This window comes from Crassostrea angulata, chromosome 8 (genome assembly GCF_025612915.1).
Source record: "Crassostrea angulata isolate pt1a10 chromosome 8, ASM2561291v2, whole genome shotgun sequence".
In the NCBI taxonomy this organism is placed as follows: domain Eukaryota; kingdom Metazoa; phylum Mollusca; class Bivalvia; order Ostreida; family Ostreidae; genus Magallana; species Magallana angulata.
In genome coordinates this window covers 23,894,493-23,915,996 of record NC_069118.1, presented here as the reverse complement: position 1 = coordinate 23,915,996, position 21,504 = coordinate 23,894,493, and the positions used below count along the sequence as shown (strand labels likewise).

Below are 21,504 nucleotides of genomic sequence, written 5' to 3'. Positions count from 1 at the left end.
AGCTGCATTTAAATATAATTTGTTTGAATTTGATGGACTATTAACCTGAAGGAGCTGAAAGGTATTTTGACGCAATTTAATCGTAATTTTATTACGGAAATGAAAAATCTTAAGTAAATCAAGGAACCTAGAGAGAGACTATTGATTTTTTCATCGCTGGAAAAAAAGTTTGAACAAGATACTGTGGTAGCTACGACCGTTCTTTACGGTAAGGTAATATCTTCAATGATGTTTACATAGACTTGAATAATGTTTGTTTGTTTAGTGATAATTCTTCTTTTTTTTTCTTTAAAAGCAGCAAGTGAACCATTCAAGTTTAGTAAGTTATACCTTAAGAATTGTGCAATTTAAATGTTTAATTAAACAAAAAAGTTGAGACGATTTAGGTGTGAATGTTTTAGTGTGTAAAAATACCTGCACCTAATGTAATTATATTGTTCACTTCTATTGTTTGCTGTGCTTTAAGCCTGTCAGGAGAGATTTTTATGTGCAGTTTGATGAACAGACATTCAGAGCTGGCTACATAGATTAGCTGTGTTCACCTGATGTTAAAGTGGAGAATTCTACTCATGGCAAATTTCACTCTTCAGAACTTGTGTGGATCAAAACTTACCACTGCATGGCTTTTACTGGATCTATTCTAAAGGTAACTTGATTATGTCCATAAAATTCTCATCAATGTTTATTTTTCTGCCTAACTTATGTAAGGGCTGGCTCACATATGCTGTAATCCCAAAATTATAAATCTATTTTTCATTACCAGTAGTTTTCTATAAAATGCTTGACAAAATTAATTTATCATTTTTACCTGGTTAGTAAATATTGTTATTAAACTTTGTCATTATGACAAGCATAAATGGAACAGCCTATAGACAGCTTTATGTCATTCTGTTGACAGCTAGACGCTAACAAGTGTAAATTTGAATTAAATAATTTAAAGCTTTGTATTGCATTCATGTGCAATCTCTTTAAAGAGAGCTTGGTTGTAAACACTTCAGAAGTTTTCATTTGGTGATATATGGTACTTATTGGCAGCTGAGGTGTTTAAAAGACAAAACTCTTGTCAGTTTCATATCAGTTTCTTATTTTAGCAGTTGAATATCAAGGTTGTCAATTGTCAGTTATATATTATGATACTTATTGGCAGCTGAGGTGTTTAAAAGACAAACATCTTGTCAGTTTCATATTTTAGCAGTTGAATATTAAGGTTGTCAATTGTCAGTTATATATTATGATACTTATCAGCAGCTGAGGTGTTTAAAAGACAAAACTCTTGTCAGTTTCATATCAGTTTCTTATTTTAGCAGTTGAATATTAAGGTTGTCAATTGTCAGTGATATGATACTTATTGGCAGTTGATGGGGGGTGTAACAGTTGATCATCAAACCTCATGTTGTCAGTTATATTTTACTTGATATTTGATAGGAGGGAGGAATTGAACACACATATCTCTAAAGCCTCAATGATACTTGTTAATATGTGAGGTGTAGACACATTTATGTCATTTGTCAGTTAAAATTATTAAAATTAACGATACTTGGGACAAAAACTCCTTTACACAGTTTTGTTTTACTTAATATGATACTTGCTACTAATACATTGCTTGGAACAAAAATTTTCAGAATGTCTATTATTATAATAGGTAGGCTTGTTATGTAATGGTGAGGGGTAAAGACACAAGCATTATGTCAGTTATAAGATTCCTGATGCTCATGCAGATACATGCATAACTCATGGCCATTACTATCACTGTCGAGTGTCACTCACTAACTCCAAAAACAGCTAGAGTATGGTGAACATGTACGTTATAGTAATTGTAAGGTATTGTAACGCAGCTCAAGTATAACAACTTGATACAAAGTTATTCCATCTATTAGTCATCTCAGGCCTGCATCTGAAACTATTAATAATTTTATCTGCATGCAAGAAGATATTTGTGGGGATATGATAATAAAAACTGTTGTACTTTGCAGTTTATACATGTATGTTATCATAATTGTTGGGATAGTTGAATTACGATGGGTGAGGGTGACATGTAATAATATTTGTACAGGTGCAAAAAAAATTAAAAAATACGCAATTCAACCTCTACATGTATGTACATGAAAGGTTTAAGAGATACAGTGTAGGAATACCTGTGTCTACAAATAAAGTTTCCTAAAAAGGAAGTTCAATACTCAATCTTATCTGTCTTTTGATAAATCCATGCTGTGAACATTTCAGGTCAGACACAGAATTAAAAAAGGCTGCAGTCTCACAATATGGGCTTGTAGAAATTGGAAAACCAAGAAAACGGTCGAACACAACATACCCGGGATAACCTGCTATTGGCTAAATCATAATGGATGTTTCAAGTAATGTATTATTTTTATTGGCAGCGTTTTGCATTATTTGATTAACTTAGAGGCCCCTGAAGTTAAAAATATTTTTTTTTGATAAAAAAAAATATCCCCATACGAAGTTATTATTTTAGTCAAAGTATTTATCTTATGAGGAGCCAAATTATTTTTAATTTAGAGAGTGGAGAATATTCCAATAATTTTTTTTTTTTTAGGGGTGATAGAATTAGTATGAATTAATCAGCATTGTTCTAAAAAGCTCAAAGTAAATAATCTCAAAATATCTTTGTCATGCTTGATAATATGGAAAGAGACAGTAGCACCTTGATAAACAAAGAAAGGCTCATGTAATCCTGCGTAAACTCGTAGAATTATCAGAATCAATACGCTGAGTGGATGTGACATTTGATGGCGATAAATGCAGACTATTTCTTCTATCAATTTGTCTGCATTATTTACCATCCCCTGCAATCAACACAAGGCCAATTATGACGCTTTGTAGTCAACAAGACTGTTTTCTCCTCTTTTACAGGCCTTTAACGTGCCTGTAATCTAAGTAATCAGCATTGTTGGAGGGGGATTATTGTTGCCAAGATGCCATTCGCCCCAACTCTGAAACTCCGGTCCACTGGGTCTAGGCTGTCTGCCCGTGGCAGAAACGGTTCTACTCCGGGAACCGGACATCAGCAGATATCTCCGTCTGGAGCAAGGAGATCCAGCGACACCGGCCTGTTTTACAGTGGTGAAGAGTAAGTCAATTTTCATTCCCTCTTCTTCACATCTTTCTCTCATTCCTTAATCCTTCAATCTCTCTTTAATAATTCTATACTTACCATTTGTTGTCTGTCTTACTCCCACTCCTAGAGACTTTAACTTCCATTGCTCATTTTTAAATAGGCATTCTCTCTCTCTCTCTCTCTCTCTCTCTCTCTGAAAAATCTCTACCAGGAAACTCTCTACATATACCAGTCTTTGCAGCTTCTTTTCTTTTTATTTAATTGGCTATCTCCCTAACATAACTTTCCTTCTCTTTTTTTTTTTTTTTTTTTTTTGCTTTTTTATTAATTCCTTAGTAATTGTAAGCTATTGTTAAATCATTTTTTTGTTAAAAAAGATCTTGTGAATTTTGTGGATTGCCCAGGGTTTAATATCCCTTTAACGTTAACAATCAAGTTGACAAATAAATATATGCAGATATAATTGCATTTTCAAAGAGATCTTATCCAAGAAATTAGCTTGAATACAGTCATAAAATTCGAATGCTTCACAAAAATTTTAATTTGCCCTTACAACTTATGATTCAAAAGAATGATTTTGGAATCATTAAACACATTTCTATGAAATGATTATATTCTAAATTTCAATGGAGTTTTCAGAATCGCTCTGGAATCCTTTTTTCTTTTTTTAATTTTTGTGTAATATTGCTTTTTGATAACATTTGTTAAACCTTTTCCATCCCAGTTTGTATCTAAATCTTGATAAATTTTAAAAGTGAAATAGTTTCAGTCAATTTCTACTTTCCTTTTTGTATTTTTTTTCTCATGGCAATTAGTGCATGTATGTGAACTCAAATATTGATGGACAATTTTTTAAAATTATTTTCTGAAATATCCTTTTAAAATATTTGTGAAGTGTGAAACAAGGGAAACAACTCCTTATTCATTAACAATATTCTATTCTATGATAGTTTATTTTTTTTTTACTTTTGAATCATATAATAAGTGAGTCAAAACAGCTTTAATGAGACAAAGAATTGTGAGAAAAACTAAAACATGATTGTGATGAAGATTCTCGGTTGCTGAAGGTTTACAGCATTCTGCACTAATTAATTTGCTCTAGGAAAGACAGCAGGTGGCTTAATTAACAAAATGATGTTACAGAGCATCAAAGCTATATATTCCCTATAAGCTATGTCCTATGTAATTACTGAAAATTTTATCTTAAACCTGCTGCTAAAATGTGTCTGAGAGAGAGAGAGAGAGAGAGAGAGAGAGAGAATTGATGTTTATGAGGCAAAAATAAGGAGAGAGAGAGAAAGTGAGATGATAATGCTGATTTTAATGCTTTTGTGTGTTTATAAGACTAAAAAAATAATATATTGTTAGATTATATAAACATTTGTACCAATGAGAAAATCTGAGAGAGAGAGAGAGAGAGAGAGAGAGAGAGAGAGAGAGAGAATTATGGTGATAATTGTGATACAGAGAGACAGACAAACAAACTCTGATGAAATGAGAGAAACATGTGCACGAGCCAAGTTATTTATGCCACATTCTTTAATTAAGTTATTATAGATGATTATTAAAAAAAAATAAACTTTTGCAGTCTTCAACCTGCAGATTTAGTTTGCCTCCAAATTGATTATTATGTGAAGTATGCATGCATGATTACTTCAGTGAGTGCTAGGGTGTGTTTCTGATGAAAAAAATTGTAAATTCTTGTACACATTAAGAAAACAGAAGGCTTTATGAACTTAGACACCAAGTGCATACAGAAGGGTGATTATGAAAACCCATCTGATTATCAAGTTGATAGAGAGTTCTCACTTCATTAATTCACCTCTGTTTTCATGGTTAACTTGTTTTTCTGCAAGATATATTAGATCCTTCACACATGCATATGATATATCATCCCTGTGATTTTCAGAGACGCAGTTTACTGTTAATTTTAAGAGTATCATAAATTTCTAGAATTTAGCAAAGTGCCAAAAAAAGTGTGAAACATGTGACGCATCTAAATTAGATAATTGAAGTACTTTTAGCAGATTACAAGCAAAACTAATGCAGAATGAATGCTGAAGCTCTCTGAATGATTAGTGCATTGCTCCCCCTTTCCTAAAACTATAATTAAGTTTCTTTCACCTGCATGCCAGTTTTAAAGGCTGTCAGATTTTTTGAAAAGTTCATTTTTGTACAACGGAACAGGCTGGGTAATTTTGTCCGGCCGTGATCAATGGAAACCTAACGCTTCTACAAAGCGAAACTTTGCACCTCTTCCCCTTCTAGTTTGACAAGTGGCCTTTTATGGACACCATAATGGGAAAATGGAGGGTTTTGCTTCTCAATCCAATTTATCGGCATATTTTGATGGATCATGCCTGGCTTAACATTGTCTGTAGAATCCACTTAGGCCCCATCAAAACAGAGTGATCCTTTTAAAGAAAAAAGATCATCGCTGTAAATAATCCGAGAAAAATACCCATTTTAACGTTTTAGAAAAAAGGTATGTAACTATTTATAATGTATCAAGTCCCGAGATCTTTTCTCAGATTTCTTGTTTAACTTTGGTGAAAGAAATACTGGTATACTAGGTTGAGATGAAATAGCAATAAATATATATACATTGCTGAAAATAAATTAAGTATAAATTGAGTTACGTACAGTAATTAGTAATGAAGTTATTAACATACACATGTAATTCTTATTTTACAAAGTACTTTTTGATGTATAATTATGATACATAATGTAGTACTGTGAAATCTAAAAATTTATTAGATATTATCAATACCCAACTGACTATTTATATCTAATTATTAATAGTATATAAAAATGTCATTTTTTGTTTAAATGAGATTTATTTTCAAAAGATTAAAAGATCCAGGAACTAACATTCATTGGTACTGCTAATGAAGGACTCCTTTAATTCAGTGCCCTGGCCCAGTCAGAATAGAGATTGATCAGTATAAGAAGTCAATCACCCAATGATGCATTAATTGATGAAAGCAGTTGGGGAAATAAATGCTAACTCATTAATCTTACACATTTCAAATATTTTTATATTCTACTAATCACTATAAACTTAATCAATGCATGAATTAAATTCGGGTGATTTAATTGGATTAATTTAAAGTGCCAAAATTAGCACCCCATCAAATTAACCTACTATACTGCATTATAAAAATAACATCTTGACAGCTCAAACTCAATGAAATCAAGAGAACAGTTGACCTCTGAATTTTTAGAGGTCGCCAGATATTATAAAGATTTAGCTATCAATACCTGATCAAAATATCAATGGTATTTGCAACATTTATCAAAGTATGACATTTGATCCCGGAAAATAGGACTGCAGTGTCTTAATAAATTGCTCTTAATGCAATCATGAATCAATCAATTTAACCGAGTAAACGTTAGTGCACCCAGTCCCCTTATGTTATAATTATGTTTTTGAATTAGCATGCATGCAATGCCCATTAATAATAAATTTTATCATAAAGGCAAATCTTCAAGCTCATTAATATTTTTTATGAATATACAAAGAACATCTTGGGAGTTCTATAATTTATTTTCCAAGGGGGGGGGGGGGGGTTCAAGGGTTATCTACTATGTTTGCCTTGGGGGTGGAGGGGTGGAGGGGGGGGGTCCAAGGCTTACTTTTGGCTTTAGTACAATGTAAATTTTAAAAATTTTCAGGACGGTTCAAGACCTCCCCTCCCTTGTCCCCCTTTAGATCTACACATGTCTTTTTGGGTTATTTTGCATTTTTAAGACAGTCTTTTCAAGTTTTGATTCAACTACTTTATTTAAACCTGAAAAAAGAAAGATTTGAAAGTTGTTATCTAATTTACATAGTTTCAATTCTACCTTACATGGGAACTTCATTTTCTAGCCAATGTTTAACCAAACAGCTTTAATTTTGTGTTTAGAATCTCATAAAGCCATTAAAAGAACATGAAATTACAGCAACCACTTCAAATGGCTTGGTCTTTATAAACCACTTTTTATTTCCTCGTTAAGCAATAAAACGTTTTTCTTCGATGTTGAAGAAGTCACATCGGAATTTTTTATCCTGATAAGTCTCAAAAAGTTAAAGCATGCATGACCCCTGTCTATTGTGAAATATGTGGTTAAAATGAAATAAAGTCTGCGCTGAAAATTTATCTCAACAATAAAAGGAGGGCTTATTTAAATTCATCCTTAACAGACTATTTATTGTCATACAAATTTGAAATCTATTTGATCGGGATCTTAATCTGTATTCTGGCTATAACTAAAAGTAAACTGCCAAAGAAAAGTTCTTATCTGATCGTTTGACCTTGAAAAAATTAGTGAAACTGTAATATCATTTTGCCCGAAGTTTTGCATTTATTTTTTCCAGAATTTTAATGACCAAGGAGAGAACATGGAAGCACAATTGTGAAATTTTATTTTCCTTCTTATTAGAGTGACTTCATTGTTATTATGCTTGAAATAGCATTGTTGAAACATATAATTGAATATAAAAAATGAGATTGCCTTTATGTGTACACCCATTTAGAGAAAAGGATATCTTAAACTTGATGATTTATAGATAAAATTGTTGAAATCTAACTCCCCTTGAAAAATGCACGACTGCATCAGTGTAAATGAAGCAGACATTTAAAATTCGACAATTTGTAAAGGAAACAAGCAGAATTTAGCATAGGATTATACACTTTGGGGTATTTTTGAGGCAACAGAATCCCTAGTCAACCATTTTTGTCTGTCGACGGACTTTTAAAATTGCATGTTTAAGAGCCATCAATGAAAACTGTGGTCATTGTGTGTTTATTACAGAAATAAGCCTGGTTTTGTTTTTTCGTTTTTTTTTTTTTTTGGAGGAAATTGAAAAATGTTTAAAACAGGTTTATAAGTTACTTAAGAAGATTGAATGGGTCTATGAAATTCCCCCATACATGACGAGATGTTATTGTTTATGGATAAAGTTTCCATTTTTACGGAATTGATTGATGCCATTTGTTTGATAATTTCACAGAGATTGATCGCGTACATGGAATTCATTGAGGGGTCGTTATAAAGGCCAATGTTTGAGACCTTCCTTTGTTCACCTGAGTAAATGATAGCTCACAGGTGAAAAAATGGCTGGATAACTTTGTTTTACCTATATTTATTAATTACGTACTATCTGCCATGCTGATCGACCAATGGCCAACTAAATGTGATTGTATCATCTGGATTACTGTTATATAGCTGTATTAATGCGGACGTTCGATCAAGCTGACCGTAAAGCAAATGGGACTTTAAAATTTGAACCTCCAAGGTATGTATAAGGAAAGAGAAATCAATTCTGTTTATAATCTCTTGACCATTATTTTCATTGGCACTTACAATACAAATTGGGCCATAATAAGGATTAGCCTGGCTCTGCTCTCTGTATAGTACCTGAGTGTACTTCAACGCATTGCCAAAAAAACCCCAAAAAACTTTGCATTATAAAATGAAAAGTCTGCAAGTTTTGAATGACTAAACATATTTTGTTTCCCAGTGTTTAAAGCAAGGCAAAATCACGGAGGAGAAAAAATCAATGATTTGATCCCCACATTCACAGATAAGACAATTTTTTTTAAGTGTCCAAGTGTTTACAACTTTATAAAGGCAGGGATTTGGATGAATGTGTACATTGCCATTCTATATTTAACTATAACAGGTAAGGTGTCTCTTGGATATACATGTATTATCTCCTCTGCTCTCGACAGCGTTCGGTGTTCCCGAGATGTATTTGACAATTACAGATTCGTATCTGCTTTTAATTAATTGCCCCAATCACGAGCTCTGAAATTTTAATTCAGCCTAATTTCAACAGTGTATTGAATGTGGAGACATTGGGTAAGTTTGGGTGTTGTAGTCTCTTGTTTAGTTTGATCAATGAAATAATGCTCCTCACGTTAAGTTGGAAAGAAATGTAATTCAGGTTAGATTTGTTGATGCCCTTAAATTGAAAACTTAAAAATTAAGTGCAAATGTATTATCTGTCAATGTTAAATTCAATTAAACATGTCACGTCTCCTGGCTTGCCTTTAAGATTGAGCTCTCCTTTGTTTTTTACCTCTCTCTCTCTCTCTCTCTCTCTCCAAATAAATATATTTTTCCCATTCCTTCATTTGTCTCAATCTGACAGTTCCCATTAGCTTCATAATCTGTCCCTACCCCCTAATTTTTCCCCTTTGTCTTACCCTTTACCGACTCTATCCTTCTACATACATACTCTCTCTCTCTCTCTCTCTCCTCTAAAATAAGCCAGATGTTACACTTTAGTTAATGATGTCAGTCCATTTAGTTAAACCAGTCCAGTATTTCTTTATCCTAAATCTTTAAAATATCATGTCCAAACTACCTTGGTTAAAAGTAAACAGTTCAGCCATGTTATCAACCATCAGCTTGTGGGTTCATCTTCTGTCAAAACCCCGACCTTAAAAGCCTACTAAGGTTCCGTTAGTGGTCATGGTAAAGTCATCAGGTCCCCACTAAGTGTCATTTACGACAAAGCCAGCCGTAGATATTCAAACAAACAGTGGTGTTATTGGGAGACTGGGCAACAAGCATGAGCAGTTTTAATTCACTGACATCTAAAGAAATTCACAGTTTACCATTAATCCATCACCGCCTTTGAAGTCCCTGTCATGTATTTTGAAGGAGATGACTCTGGGCTTTAATTCTAAAGGTGTTTACTAGGATCTTTGACACAGTTCTGATTTGGAAATCCCTATTTATTTTATCTTCGAGATGGTAGGATATTTCTAGATTGATAACAACTATTTTTATTTTTAAAAATGAAATATTATTAAGTATAGTAGAATAATTAATGGAGATTAAGGGAGAATTTGACATGTGATGGACTCAATTTCAAGCTTCCAAATATTTTGAAGTTCACTAACGTTATGTTGTCAAATTAAATACTATTAGGTATTAGTAAATCTTTATACAGCCATTACACTGACACTAATTCATTTCAGGAATTCATCTCTCTCTCTCTCTCTCTCTCTCTCTCTCTCTCTCTCTCTCTCTCTCTCTCTCTCTCTCTGACTCTCTCTGCAATGCTTGTAATAGATGACTCAGCACAGCAATACATGATATATGTCTGTATGAAATAATCCTATTTCTGAGAACTGCATTTGTGTGAATAAGAAATAAAATACCTGTTAATTGGCTTATTCTGTTGACAGATAAATACAGATCTATTTTTCTAATGGGTAATTATAAAGTTTTACAACTATACAGTGTCCATGGTAATGATAATATATAACACTGATAGAGATGCATATACTGCAGTAATTGCATGATCCCTGTACAAGCCGACATATGTTACATGACCTAGTACATGTAATATATATTATTTTAAGTCAACAGCTTTTAGGAAAGGTCACGGATTGGTAGCTGGATGTGATATTCTGGTCAGTATAATATGTTTGAAATACAATCAGAAAATTACCTGTAGTAATTAAGGAAATATTTTATTGATAATTTTGCTGGTCTGCATTATTTGAATCAACCATAATTTGATTTCACTAGACACTGTTCAACCCTAAAAATAGGTGAGTTAGGTCACTAGCTGAGTTCTTGTCCCATATTGTCCATAGCCTTTTAAGACTAATCTGCTGAAATCTTGGTTTGACAGCCACTGTGCAAGCAGCTAAAAATAATCTCTCTCAAATTTACCCCAAACTGATTGTATCATTTAAAATTTTCACTTATCTGTACAATATCCATAAAATTAACTGAACTGTACATGTTATAGCTAATTTTTTTCCCATGAAGTATTTTAAAATTCATTAAAAAATTTAATTTACAAATATAATTTCTGAACAAGAAGGTACATGTATATCATATTATACATGTATTAGTACATATGGACACACTGACATGACTGTAATCCATTGAAGACAGCAAAATAACACTCTAAAAATAGACCACTAGCTCTAGTAGAAAATATTGAGATGATAATGAGAGTGGACATTTAATTTGTCATCACACTATATATGTCAGCAGCAATCTTCTCGACACAGATTAAGACCTCTCATTGCGGGGCTATTACTGCTGGACAAGTACTATCTCCTGTGTCTATGTGTGTGTCCAGGAATTTGTGAACATCACTGTGCATAATGATTTTAAGAGCAATTGTCATTAATACCGGTGTATAATCCTACCTCCAATACAGGAGAATTATGCAATAATTGGTTGTACAATGTATTTATAAATAGAATCATTTACAAGAAAAATAAAATACTGGGTAATATTTCATTTTATGATATCTACACACAGAAAATGAAGTTAACTTAAGCTATAGATTAAGGGATTATTGTAAAAAAACAAAGATTTGAAACAGATGAATTAAAGCATCCCCTTAATTATCCCCATGCACTGACCCCCTAAAATGAATAGTATAAGATGTTAGGAACATATCCTGATCTTGGCTCTAGAGCATACGACACATAACACTCGGGACATACACAATGTACTAGATGTGAGAAATTTTGTGACCAGGTAAAGAAAATTTGGGGGGCTTTCAGTGAAAAAGAAAATCAATTAAGGTTCCCTAAGCCTTGTATTGTTGTGAGAAAGACAGATGTGTTAGTTTGCAAGTGGATGATAGATTTGAATGTATTCAAGGGGATTAAGCCAGACAGGACAGAAGGGAATTTATGTAAGCTTATATTTGTGCTGGCTGGGTTTTTCTCTTGGATTTCATCTTGGATCTGAAAATTGCTGGACATTTTTATTATATGTATCTGAAAAGAGTAAGCTAGAGTACATGCATTACTTGTACTAATGACGAAGTCGTACTTCTGTGTTGTATATTCTGTTTGTCATTTGATACAGTAACTAATGTATAAACATTTGCATATGATACTCTGCCTGGCAATGCATGGATGGCTGTTTAAATACATGTATAGTGTATACATGTAATTCTTCTGTCTTTGATGTTAAAATTTGTGTTGCTTACATTAATCGCTACTACATTGTTGATGGTTACTTTAATCTACTTTATTTTTTAAGAACTTCTTTGACGATGGGATCAAAAAAGAAACAGACAAGTCGATCCAATGGGACGGTGTCACAGAATGGGACCAAAATGTCCAATGGAATGTCTGGTGAGAGGAAGAGAAGGAAGAATGAAGATTCCACAATGGTTACAAAAACTGTGCAAATGAGTGCTTTCATCGTAATAATCATCGCTTTTGTCATCATGTATAGGACAGACTTTTCTTCAGTAAGTTCCTCAGGGCAAAACTCTAGTCCGTCCCTGGATTCTTCCCAGGATTCCAAAGCATCCCAGAATTCCATACAGACAGATTCCACAAACTGGAGACCAGCCAGTAAAGAGGCATGGAAACTGTATGGGTCGACAAAATGCATGGTAGATAGGAGAGATGCTAGTGATTTGACTGTGAAAGAGTTTGAGAAAGAATATAGATTTAAAAAACCTGTGATTGTGAGGTTTCCCAATGGAGCCAAAGATTGGACTAATCCACAGAAATGGTCCCTTTCCAGCCTGAAGCAGGAGTATGGACAGTGGTACGTCTTATCCGGGAATTCCCTGGAAATTGTCCGCAAGGGAGGAAACGGGGATGTGCAATCATCGTTCACTGAATTTGTGGATTCATTGATGCAGGATAAAGATGAAATCGGGGAACCATTGTAAGTAACTATACATGTATATATATAGCTATAACTATGATTATAGAGTTTCATGCAGTATTTTATATACTGTACATCAAAAATTATATACATATTACCAGTATGTAATTATTTTCCTTTCAAAACTACAATGTATAAGCTAGGACCTACTTTAAGAACATATGATTAGAGGATTTGTAGAATTCATTTGATGAGAAGCATAATTTTGACAATTTCTTTAATTTGCCCTTCATGTACATGCATGCACTGTTCACTACAGTATGAATGCTTGATGTTCATAATGTATGAAAATGTAAACCAATTTTCATGTTTATGTATCATATATCATATTTATATAATTTCAACATATTGCTAATTCATTTGTTGCAATGCTACTGTCGTGTACTCTGTTTATTGTAAGATTTTTATCCTCTTCACAATGCCACAGGGGCCAAACCCGTTTTGACATTAATTTCAATGTAACCATAATGGTTACATTGAAATTAATGTTAAGGAGGCTGGGGGGGTCAAAATATTATACAAATATTGACTGGGGTTGAGGGCAACATTGATTATATTAGCCCCCGAGGGACGAAATATTGCCCGACGCGAAGCGGAGGGCAATATATTCGTCCCAAGGGGGCTAATATAATCAATGTTGTCCGAAAACGCAGTCAACATTTGTTTTGTTATATGAAGAAACAAACCAAAAATCAAGAAAGGATTTGAAAACAGATCGCTGTAATTTTCTCGGCTCAATATAGAATTCAATTTTGCGCAAAGATCATTTCCATAATATCGTCGGCATCAGAAGGTCACTGGTGACATTCCACCGTCCGTAGGAACTAAGCTAAAGATGTTTTACCTGATTTCACTTCACAATAATTTGCAAATCCTTATATCCGTTATGATAGCAAACCGTCGCATTGTGCGTTCGTTGTTTACTTGCCTTGACTGATTGCTTATTATGACGTCACCTTGTTTTGGAGTTGCGAAGAGTTATTTACGTCATCGTTAACCAATCAACAAATCAGAAGCGATTAATTGAAATAGAGGGAATATTCTCTAGATATTATTCCTAGCCGGTCAATATTAAAAAAATATTGACCGGTCAATATTTTTCGGACGAGCTAATATTACAATCATTGACTATTTGTTTATATAGCGTTATATAGTGAGAATATACTACTGAATATAACAAAATATAATATAAAACCATCAGATTTATTTGAAAATTTTACATGCGATTTCTGAAGCTATCAACTACTATTTGATAAAGAAAAATTTCATATATTTTAATATAAAATTTTATCATTTTCTATTATTTTTATATGGAGCTCTTCTTTTAAAGGAGATCAATATTGTCTAAAATGGAAGCCACCCCCTAGTCCCCTTAAAACGGGCTTGGCCCCTGTGCACAATGCCAGGAGTCAGGAGAATGCTCACCTTATATCTGGGAGTTGACTCAGTACCCCTTACAAGGTGAAGACAAACTCAAATGGACTCATACTCCTTGCTTCTGGGTTAATGGATGTTCAGACAATGAATTTGTGAAATAATATTTATAAAAGATGGAAATAATCTTATTATTTATTTCTAACTAAAGAAAGTATGTATCAAACTTGAGGTACATGCGGTCCCATTCCATACTACATGTAGTAATTGTTGAAAATTTTTTTAGTATAATGTTGTGAATTAAGAGTCAGGTATATGGCATTCCTGCTAGCTTTGGCTAGAATGCTGGATTTGTTCGATAGAGGATCCAGGTTCAAACCCAGCTGAGGCAATTTGTAACAATATCATTGAGAATATTTGTGACTATGTTATTGATGACACAGCACATTTCATTATTTTCCTTCGTATTTCAGTTACATATTTGACAGGATGTTCTACAATGATTCTAGTCTTCCCAGGACTCTTAAACCACCAAAGTACTTCGAAATCAAGGTAACTGGAAATCAACCTCACTGGATTAATCAATAATATAATATTGTTGCATTTCTCTTAATGTAGTGTTTCAATATCTACGAGTTGAATAGCACTGACACTCTAAACAATGTACGTGTATCTGCATTCATGTGTACCAAGTGTATATATGAAATGGGCACTAGAACACTGTGTTAAGTTGTAAAGAATTTGTGTTGTAGGATGGAATTGATGACAGTATTTTTTTCCTGGGAGCCTCCAGTAGTGGTGTATCCTTCCATAAACACGCTGATGCCTGGAATGGGGTCATTTATGGACAGAAACGATGGTTCCTCTATCCCACAACTCATACACCTCCTGGAGGTACATATACATTGTAGAATAAGGGGGACAACTCCTGTATATTCAATGTTAAAACATTATTTGATGGGTTATTCATACATGTTAATACTTGAATATAATTTGCTTCATTTGCACATATCTTGATTTTTTGTACTTCCCATTATACAATGTACATACATGTAACTATTTAAGAAATAAACAACGTTATTTAGTGAACATGGCGTTATGAATAGCAATTGCTCTGTTGGCATATTCCATGATGCGCGCTAGCGCATCATGGAAAATATGCCAGCAGAGCAGTTGCTATTCATAACGCCATGTTCACTAAATAATCGTTGTTTATTACTTATATTTGCATTTATCCACTCGCAAATACCCTGTATTAGCCTAGACCTTGACATTTAGCTATTACATCAAAAGTAAACATTCAGACTGTAATGTATCTTTTTAATTCACATAGATTTGTAAGAGAATCAATGATGTTATAACAGTAATTCCTTTAAAATGTTATCAAAAACATGTTTTAATATTACATGTAAATACGTCAATTTTAATCGAGTTGGAGAAAAACACATGATGTATCGTATAGTGGTTTAAATCTATAACGTCATGGAAAAGTATATATAACGTTACACCTTTATGACGTCATAGTATACTGACAGAGCAATTGCGATTATAGAGAAATAATTGCAGCTCCTCCGTATGGGCTTACAGTGGGAAAGAACAATGGAAATGCAAATATTTTCAAATGCATACATGTAGATAAGAAACATTTTTTTCACATCAACTGAGAATTTGATGTTCAGACCCACCAAACAGAAAACATAACGCACTCTTAAGTATTTGATGTTTGAGAAATTCTTCATACAGGAATTTAGCTTTTTTTGCATGTACCAGTAAATGTTTAATTTGTCCAAGGAAAAATAACCTAGCAAAACAATGTAATAGATTTTTCGTAAACATGTTCGTTACGTAGACATCTATATAAAGAATTATTTGTTTCCATTTTGATAGACTTTTAATTTTTCTTTCTCTTGATTTATATGATTGTACATGTATGAGACTGCATGTATTCCAGATTTTCTAAAATGGATTGATCTGAATTTAATTCTTTGTCGTTGAATTGACAGGTGTATATCCAGGATTTACACAGATGGAATGGTACAGTAAGGTTTACCCGTCCCTGACAGAGGACCACGCCCCCATGGAGTGTGTACAGGAGGCCGGAGAAATTCTGTATTTGGTAAACACAGGATATCGTCTTTATAAGCTATCTACTGTAAACAATATTTTATTCGGGTGGGAGAAATTTTTGTGAAATTAGCAAGAGCCTCAGCGTCGCAAAGATTTCTGGCCGTGAACCAGTTATTATTGTATGATTGTAATAACAATACGGGTCTGGATGAGGCTTGGGCGCGAACATTAGTCGTCGTGAACCAGTTAATTGAAAGAAAATCGCGAAGTAAGGTTGTCGTTAATAAAGTTGGTTTACAGTTATTATAATTTTGCAATTACATGTACTTTTTAAATTCACTGATGTGTAAATATTTATTTAACCGACTAAAAAGATCAAACTTTGCAGTGTTCAAATATTTCCAAAAACTGTATGTAATAATTTATTATAATCTCTAATAGAAAGAAATTTAGTCTTTAGAAATTGAAAATATTTGATGCGAGTTTCATATTACTTTTCAGCCAGAAGGAACATACCATGGTACAATTAACCTAGGAGACACGGTTGCCATAGGAATACAGAAGAAGCTGGCTGCCACAGAAACAGAGAAGCTTTTCTACAAAGGTAACATTAGGTCACACAGACAGCGTATGAATATGAATTTTATTTTCTTACATACTTTTAATTTAAAAAGGCTCACAAGTATTAAAGTAATCAATTTTAAAATTAAGATTATTGATTTGGGATCAATATTTTGAAATGCTTAACATTTATGGTGATCCTGCCATTACACTGTACAGAGAACAGATTTTTGTTCTAATCATGTCAAAAAAAAGAAATTTATCAGCTTTTTTGCAGCCTTTGAAAAAGCTGCAGCAACACTCCTGCTAATGTAGTAAAGCAGAGTATACAGAAAGGTCTCAGAATCTATATTTTGTTGTTTTTCAGAGCTCAACCTAGAGAGAGCAGCCCCTGGTGCCAACAGAGACAAACTCCTTCAGGAGAGGATCAAGATCTTTAAGAAACTGCACAAGCTTTTACCAGGTATAAATTATACACTGATTTTTAAGAATATGTTTAAGTGTGTATCACCAGGTAACAAAACAATTTGTTCATTAGCTGTTACTGATAAAAATTTGAAGACCTTTCTACTCATGTGCACGGGCACTCCTATCTTTGCCAAGAGTTCTCTCCTTTTGTTTTGCTTGTCAGAAATATGATTCGGCCTTCTGTTACATAAAGATAATTCAATATAACATCCCTTCATTCATTTGTTTAATTTTACTTCTGATTTCCCCAAATGTTTTTTGATTTTTTCTAAAAAAAATTCCCATCACTTTTTATAATTGCATTTTACCTTGCATATTTACTTATGTTCAAATATTACATGCAATTTACAGATAATACAGAAGTTATGATGAAGCTGGGACAAGCTTTAGCAGATTCTGGACAGATTCAAGATGGCATGAAATTCACTCAGCTAGCTATTGATAAAGATCCACATTTTCTGATAGCTCACCTGAACAAAGCCAAGATGCATATCCAGGTAGGTTAATTAGAAAATCTATACACTGATATGTAGAAATTTTTTATTTAGGTAAATTGAAGCCATGCATTTGCCACTACAAATATATATAAAAAAAAAATACTTTCACTCTGAGTTTTGATTTAACAATTTATCTTATCAATTTCAAAAAAAAAAAATGAATAATTTTTTTTTCGACTAAATGTTTCTTTGACTGGACATAAAGTTAAATAAATACATGTAGTACAAATATGAAGTAGTTGTGATCAAATAATGTACTCTTTCAGATAAATGAAAAACAGAAGGCTGAGGAAATTCTGAAGTTCACCCTTAAGATGAACCCCAAATTGTGGGACATACATGCCACCTATGGAGACTTTTTAATGAATAATCAAAGATTCAAGGAGGCAGTGCATATGTATAAAAAGGTACACCATAATCTAGCTGAAATCCCAGCTGAAAACTATTTAAAGCCCCTTGAAAATACCAATAAACTGTTATTTTAATTCCAATGTGTTTTTTTTAATCAGAGAAATTAAATGTATTTGTCAATGAGCATATTGACAGTACAAATATATATATATTTTTTCAGGGAACAGAAGTGAAGCCAGATTTGCTGCCATTTTGGGCAAATTTGAGAAATGCCCAGCAACAGAGCGGGGATATTCAAGGAGCAAGGGAGACAAATCTGGTGATAGAGAGACTGCATAAAGAACAACAAAGCAGGCAATAAGACTAGTAACCCTCAAGTTATTTGAGCATATCATGATTTTATTTACTCCAGATTGTTGGACTTGTTTTGTTGTTGATCATTTTAATTTAAATCAGGGAAAGGTATTTCATTGTTACATAACATTAATTGCAAATTTAAAGTAGAAAATACATGAACCTTAGTTCTTGAATCTGTCTCATGTTCCATGCATGTTTGTTCTTGTTTTTTGAAAGTTTAATGGTGTAAAGAATTTCTGGTGTCATACATGTATGAGTGTGAAGTTTTAAATCATTCCATTTGGTATTTAAATATATGGATTTGAGTATTGTATTTTTATTAAGATTGTTTCAATTCATATATTTGATGTACAGAAGAGGAAATGGATACTTAGTCTAGTATATTTTTGGGAGATCACTGAGTGAAACCTCTGCCTTTATACAACATCAAATGTGCTTGAAGAAAGGGTCTATCCCCACCACAAGTACTGTTCTGTATAGACCCTTGGGTCATTTTTCATTTTTTATAAATTATTTTTCATAGTTGGGTAAAATTTTCATAAAATGTTTACTTTAGAAAATTTTTTGGACTGAGGTACACTATATATGAGAGTAGATCTGAAATATGTCATAAAAGGATGAGTTAAGAAAAAATCAGTGAATACTCGGTATCTATTCTTGGGGGTGGGGGTTGGTTGAATGGTTCTGTCCTCAAGCACATGTGGAGTACGATTCTATTGAAACATACATGTCTTCATTCACATTGCAAAATATTATTTAGCATAATATTATTGATTTGAATTGTCTTTTTCTAATTAAAAATTGTTTACTTTTGTATGTTCCAATTTCTTTTTTTTAAACAAAATCTATTTGCATTATAAAATGTAAGGCCTATACATGTATTAATGTAAAATTAAATCAATTATTAAATCTATTGTTTTATAAATTATAAAGTTGCCTCAGTTTATAAGGTACTATTAAGTCCGATTGACATGGGCTCCATGTATTTTTCACTCTTATCTTTCTATCAAGGGTATAATCCCATCTTATTTTTTTCTATTTTTCTGCTATAATAACATAGCATGCACATTCCATTTTTAATGTCAATTTTAGAGTTATCTCTTTTTGTATTTGTTTTGGAGATCTCACAATGTCAAACTATCTGTGATATTTCATCTCTTTCATTAAGGCCTACAGCTGAGATGAAAGAAAACCTAATAAAAAAATCAAGCTTTTATGAATCTTGTTTTTGTAAATCTTGTGTGTGCGTTCAATATGTGTAAATATTATTTATAATTGTAGAGATTAGAATTGCGTTCTATTGAAATGTTTAAAAAAAATCTCTTTGAATTGTTTTGCAGTATTCAATGATACTGCATTATAAATTCAATTTTACCCACTTCCCCATTCTTTTATTCTGTATTGACCAAAGGACTCAAGTGGCTCAAAGGTACATAATACAAACAATTAACAGGAAAATGGCGGAGGGTTTTTTATGATATATATCAAATGACCTGACAATTTAAAATATAGAATATACATGTAATGTATTAATTATAATGAAATGTATACAGATAACAGTTCACGTTTATTTAAAAAGAAAGGACGCAAAAAGCTTGAAATTGTGAATGCCGCCTGAAAATCAAAATTGGACATCTTAAATCGACAACATTTTAAAATTCGTTCAGCTTCATGTTGATAATCGTGATCCTAGAGTTACCTTCCATACAGCTTCGAGTTGATACTCAGAAAAAGATCCAAGAATTAATTTTCTCTCAAAATGGGGAAGAGGATATAGGGAGAAGTCATGGTTTGGGTCCTGGTAAATGTTAGCTGCAGAACTGTAGCTCTCCGGGGAAAAAAAATATTGATTGACCGGTCTGTCAATATTTTTTTCCCCAGAGAGCTACAGTTCTGCGGCTAGGTAAATGTCAAAAGGAACTTCTAACGGAATGGTAACATTTTCATCATTTCTCATTTGTTGAATTAATCCTGGAGGGGGGGAGGGGGGGGGGGGGTAGTATACCAATGACTTCAATCTTTTCAAGGTAAATGGTAAATTTAGGAACAATTATCTTTCCTGCGAGAAAAAGTGGGGGGCTGAACCCTCTAAGATGCTATGTGCCTAATGGTTAGGTCTAACTTTGCAATAAAAGTGTGGGGGCTAAGCCCCCCCCCCCCCCCCCCCCCCCCCGGTTCCGACGCCTATGCAACAAATATTATTTACAAACATTGGGTATATAATTTTTTGGTAATTTATAGTGATCGATACTTGTATGCAGAAAAAAATCTCAAGCACACGTATAATTTGCAGATAAATACATGCAATAACTGCAGCGAAAACAAGTGTGTATATTGGCTCTCAGATTGGTATTATGGACAACATTTAGTTTCGCATATAAAAAATCATATGTTTAGGGTTCGTTCAACCCCATTTCTTTGAAAATTCTAGAAATGTTCATCCTTTAGTTTTGGGGGTTTATTGGTCATATACAAATTATTTTGTAATTATCCATATGATTACCATCGATTTGTTAACGTCAACGGCTACAACACTTGCAGTGGTTTTTTTTTCTTTTTTCTTTTTTTGTGCATTAAATTTTTTTAAAACAATGACATTTTCAATAATTACAATATGATGTAATCATCCTTATGTTCAAGTTCAAGTTCAGTTTATTCACTCAGACCAAATAATTTGGTACAAGAGGAACATATATATAATACATACAAATACAAATCGTCAGAGGTACAGACAAACAGGTACATTTTCATACAGGGAAAAAATATAAATAAAAAAGAACAGACTATAGAATCACTACTTATATTAGATTTTAGTATAAAGGATCATAATAGGAAAACAACTAAGAGGAGCAGACAGCATCAAAAATTTTTGAAATAAATACACATAATTTTCTTAGCGATTTACAATTGCAATTAGTATGAGTTCAGAAAACTTAAAAAAATTTGGTCTTTTCCAATATTTTGTGTTTATGTATTTTTTCCTTATTTCTTCTAGTGCCGAACATTCTAAAATATAATGAAATTCATCTCCAATAAGACCTTTATTACACAAAAGACATAACCTCTCATTCAAAGGAATGTTATACCATCTGCCTG

At 32.9% G+C, this 21,504-nt stretch overlaps 1 protein-coding gene across 5 annotated transcripts; it reads left to right on the top strand.

The window, feature by feature from the left end:
• Positions 1-304: 304 nt before the first annotated feature.
• Positions 305-19,624, top strand: LOC128159646 (bifunctional arginine demethylase and lysyl-hydroxylase JMJD6-like). Of its 5 annotated transcripts, XM_052822795.1 has the most exons (12): positions 305-646; positions 2,224-2,354; positions 2,872-3,088; positions 12,092-12,733; positions 14,581-14,659; positions 14,860-15,001; positions 16,111-16,223; positions 16,676-16,778; positions 17,103-17,198; positions 17,555-17,700; positions 17,967-18,107; positions 18,272-19,624. In XM_052822795.1, exons 3-12 carry the CDS (start codon positions 2,934-2,936, stop codon positions 18,410-18,412), a joined length of 1,758 nt encoding a protein of 585 aa, XP_052678755.1. In that variant the 5' UTR covers positions 305-646; positions 2,224-2,354; positions 2,872-2,933; the 3' UTR covers positions 18,413-19,624. The 5 variants fall into 5 exon arrangements, with proteins under 5 accessions (XP_052678755.1, XP_052678756.1, XP_052678758.1 ...); XM_052822796.1 differs by lacking the exons at positions 305-646; positions 2,224-2,354; positions 2,872-3,088 and adding an exon at positions 7,766-8,357; XM_052822798.1 differs by lacking the exons at positions 305-646; positions 2,224-2,354; positions 2,872-3,088 and adding an exon at positions 8,517-8,744.
• Positions 19,625-21,504: the final 1,880 nt, after the last annotated feature.

Excerpts from the sequence above, each read along its gene's own strand:
- LOC128159646 (XM_052822795.1), top strand. The coding sequence starts at position 2,934 with ATGCCATTCGCCCCAACTCTGAAACTCCGGTCCACTGGGTCTAGGCTG. Across the intron at positions 14,660-14,859 it reads CAAAGTACTTCGAAATCAAG|GATGGAATTGATGACAGTAT; the intron begins GTAACTGGAAAT and ends TTTGTGTTGTAG. Across the intron at positions 16,224-16,675 it reads CCGGAGAAATTCTGTATTTG|CCAGAAGGAACATACCATGG; the intron begins GTAAACACAGGA and ends ATTACTTTTCAG.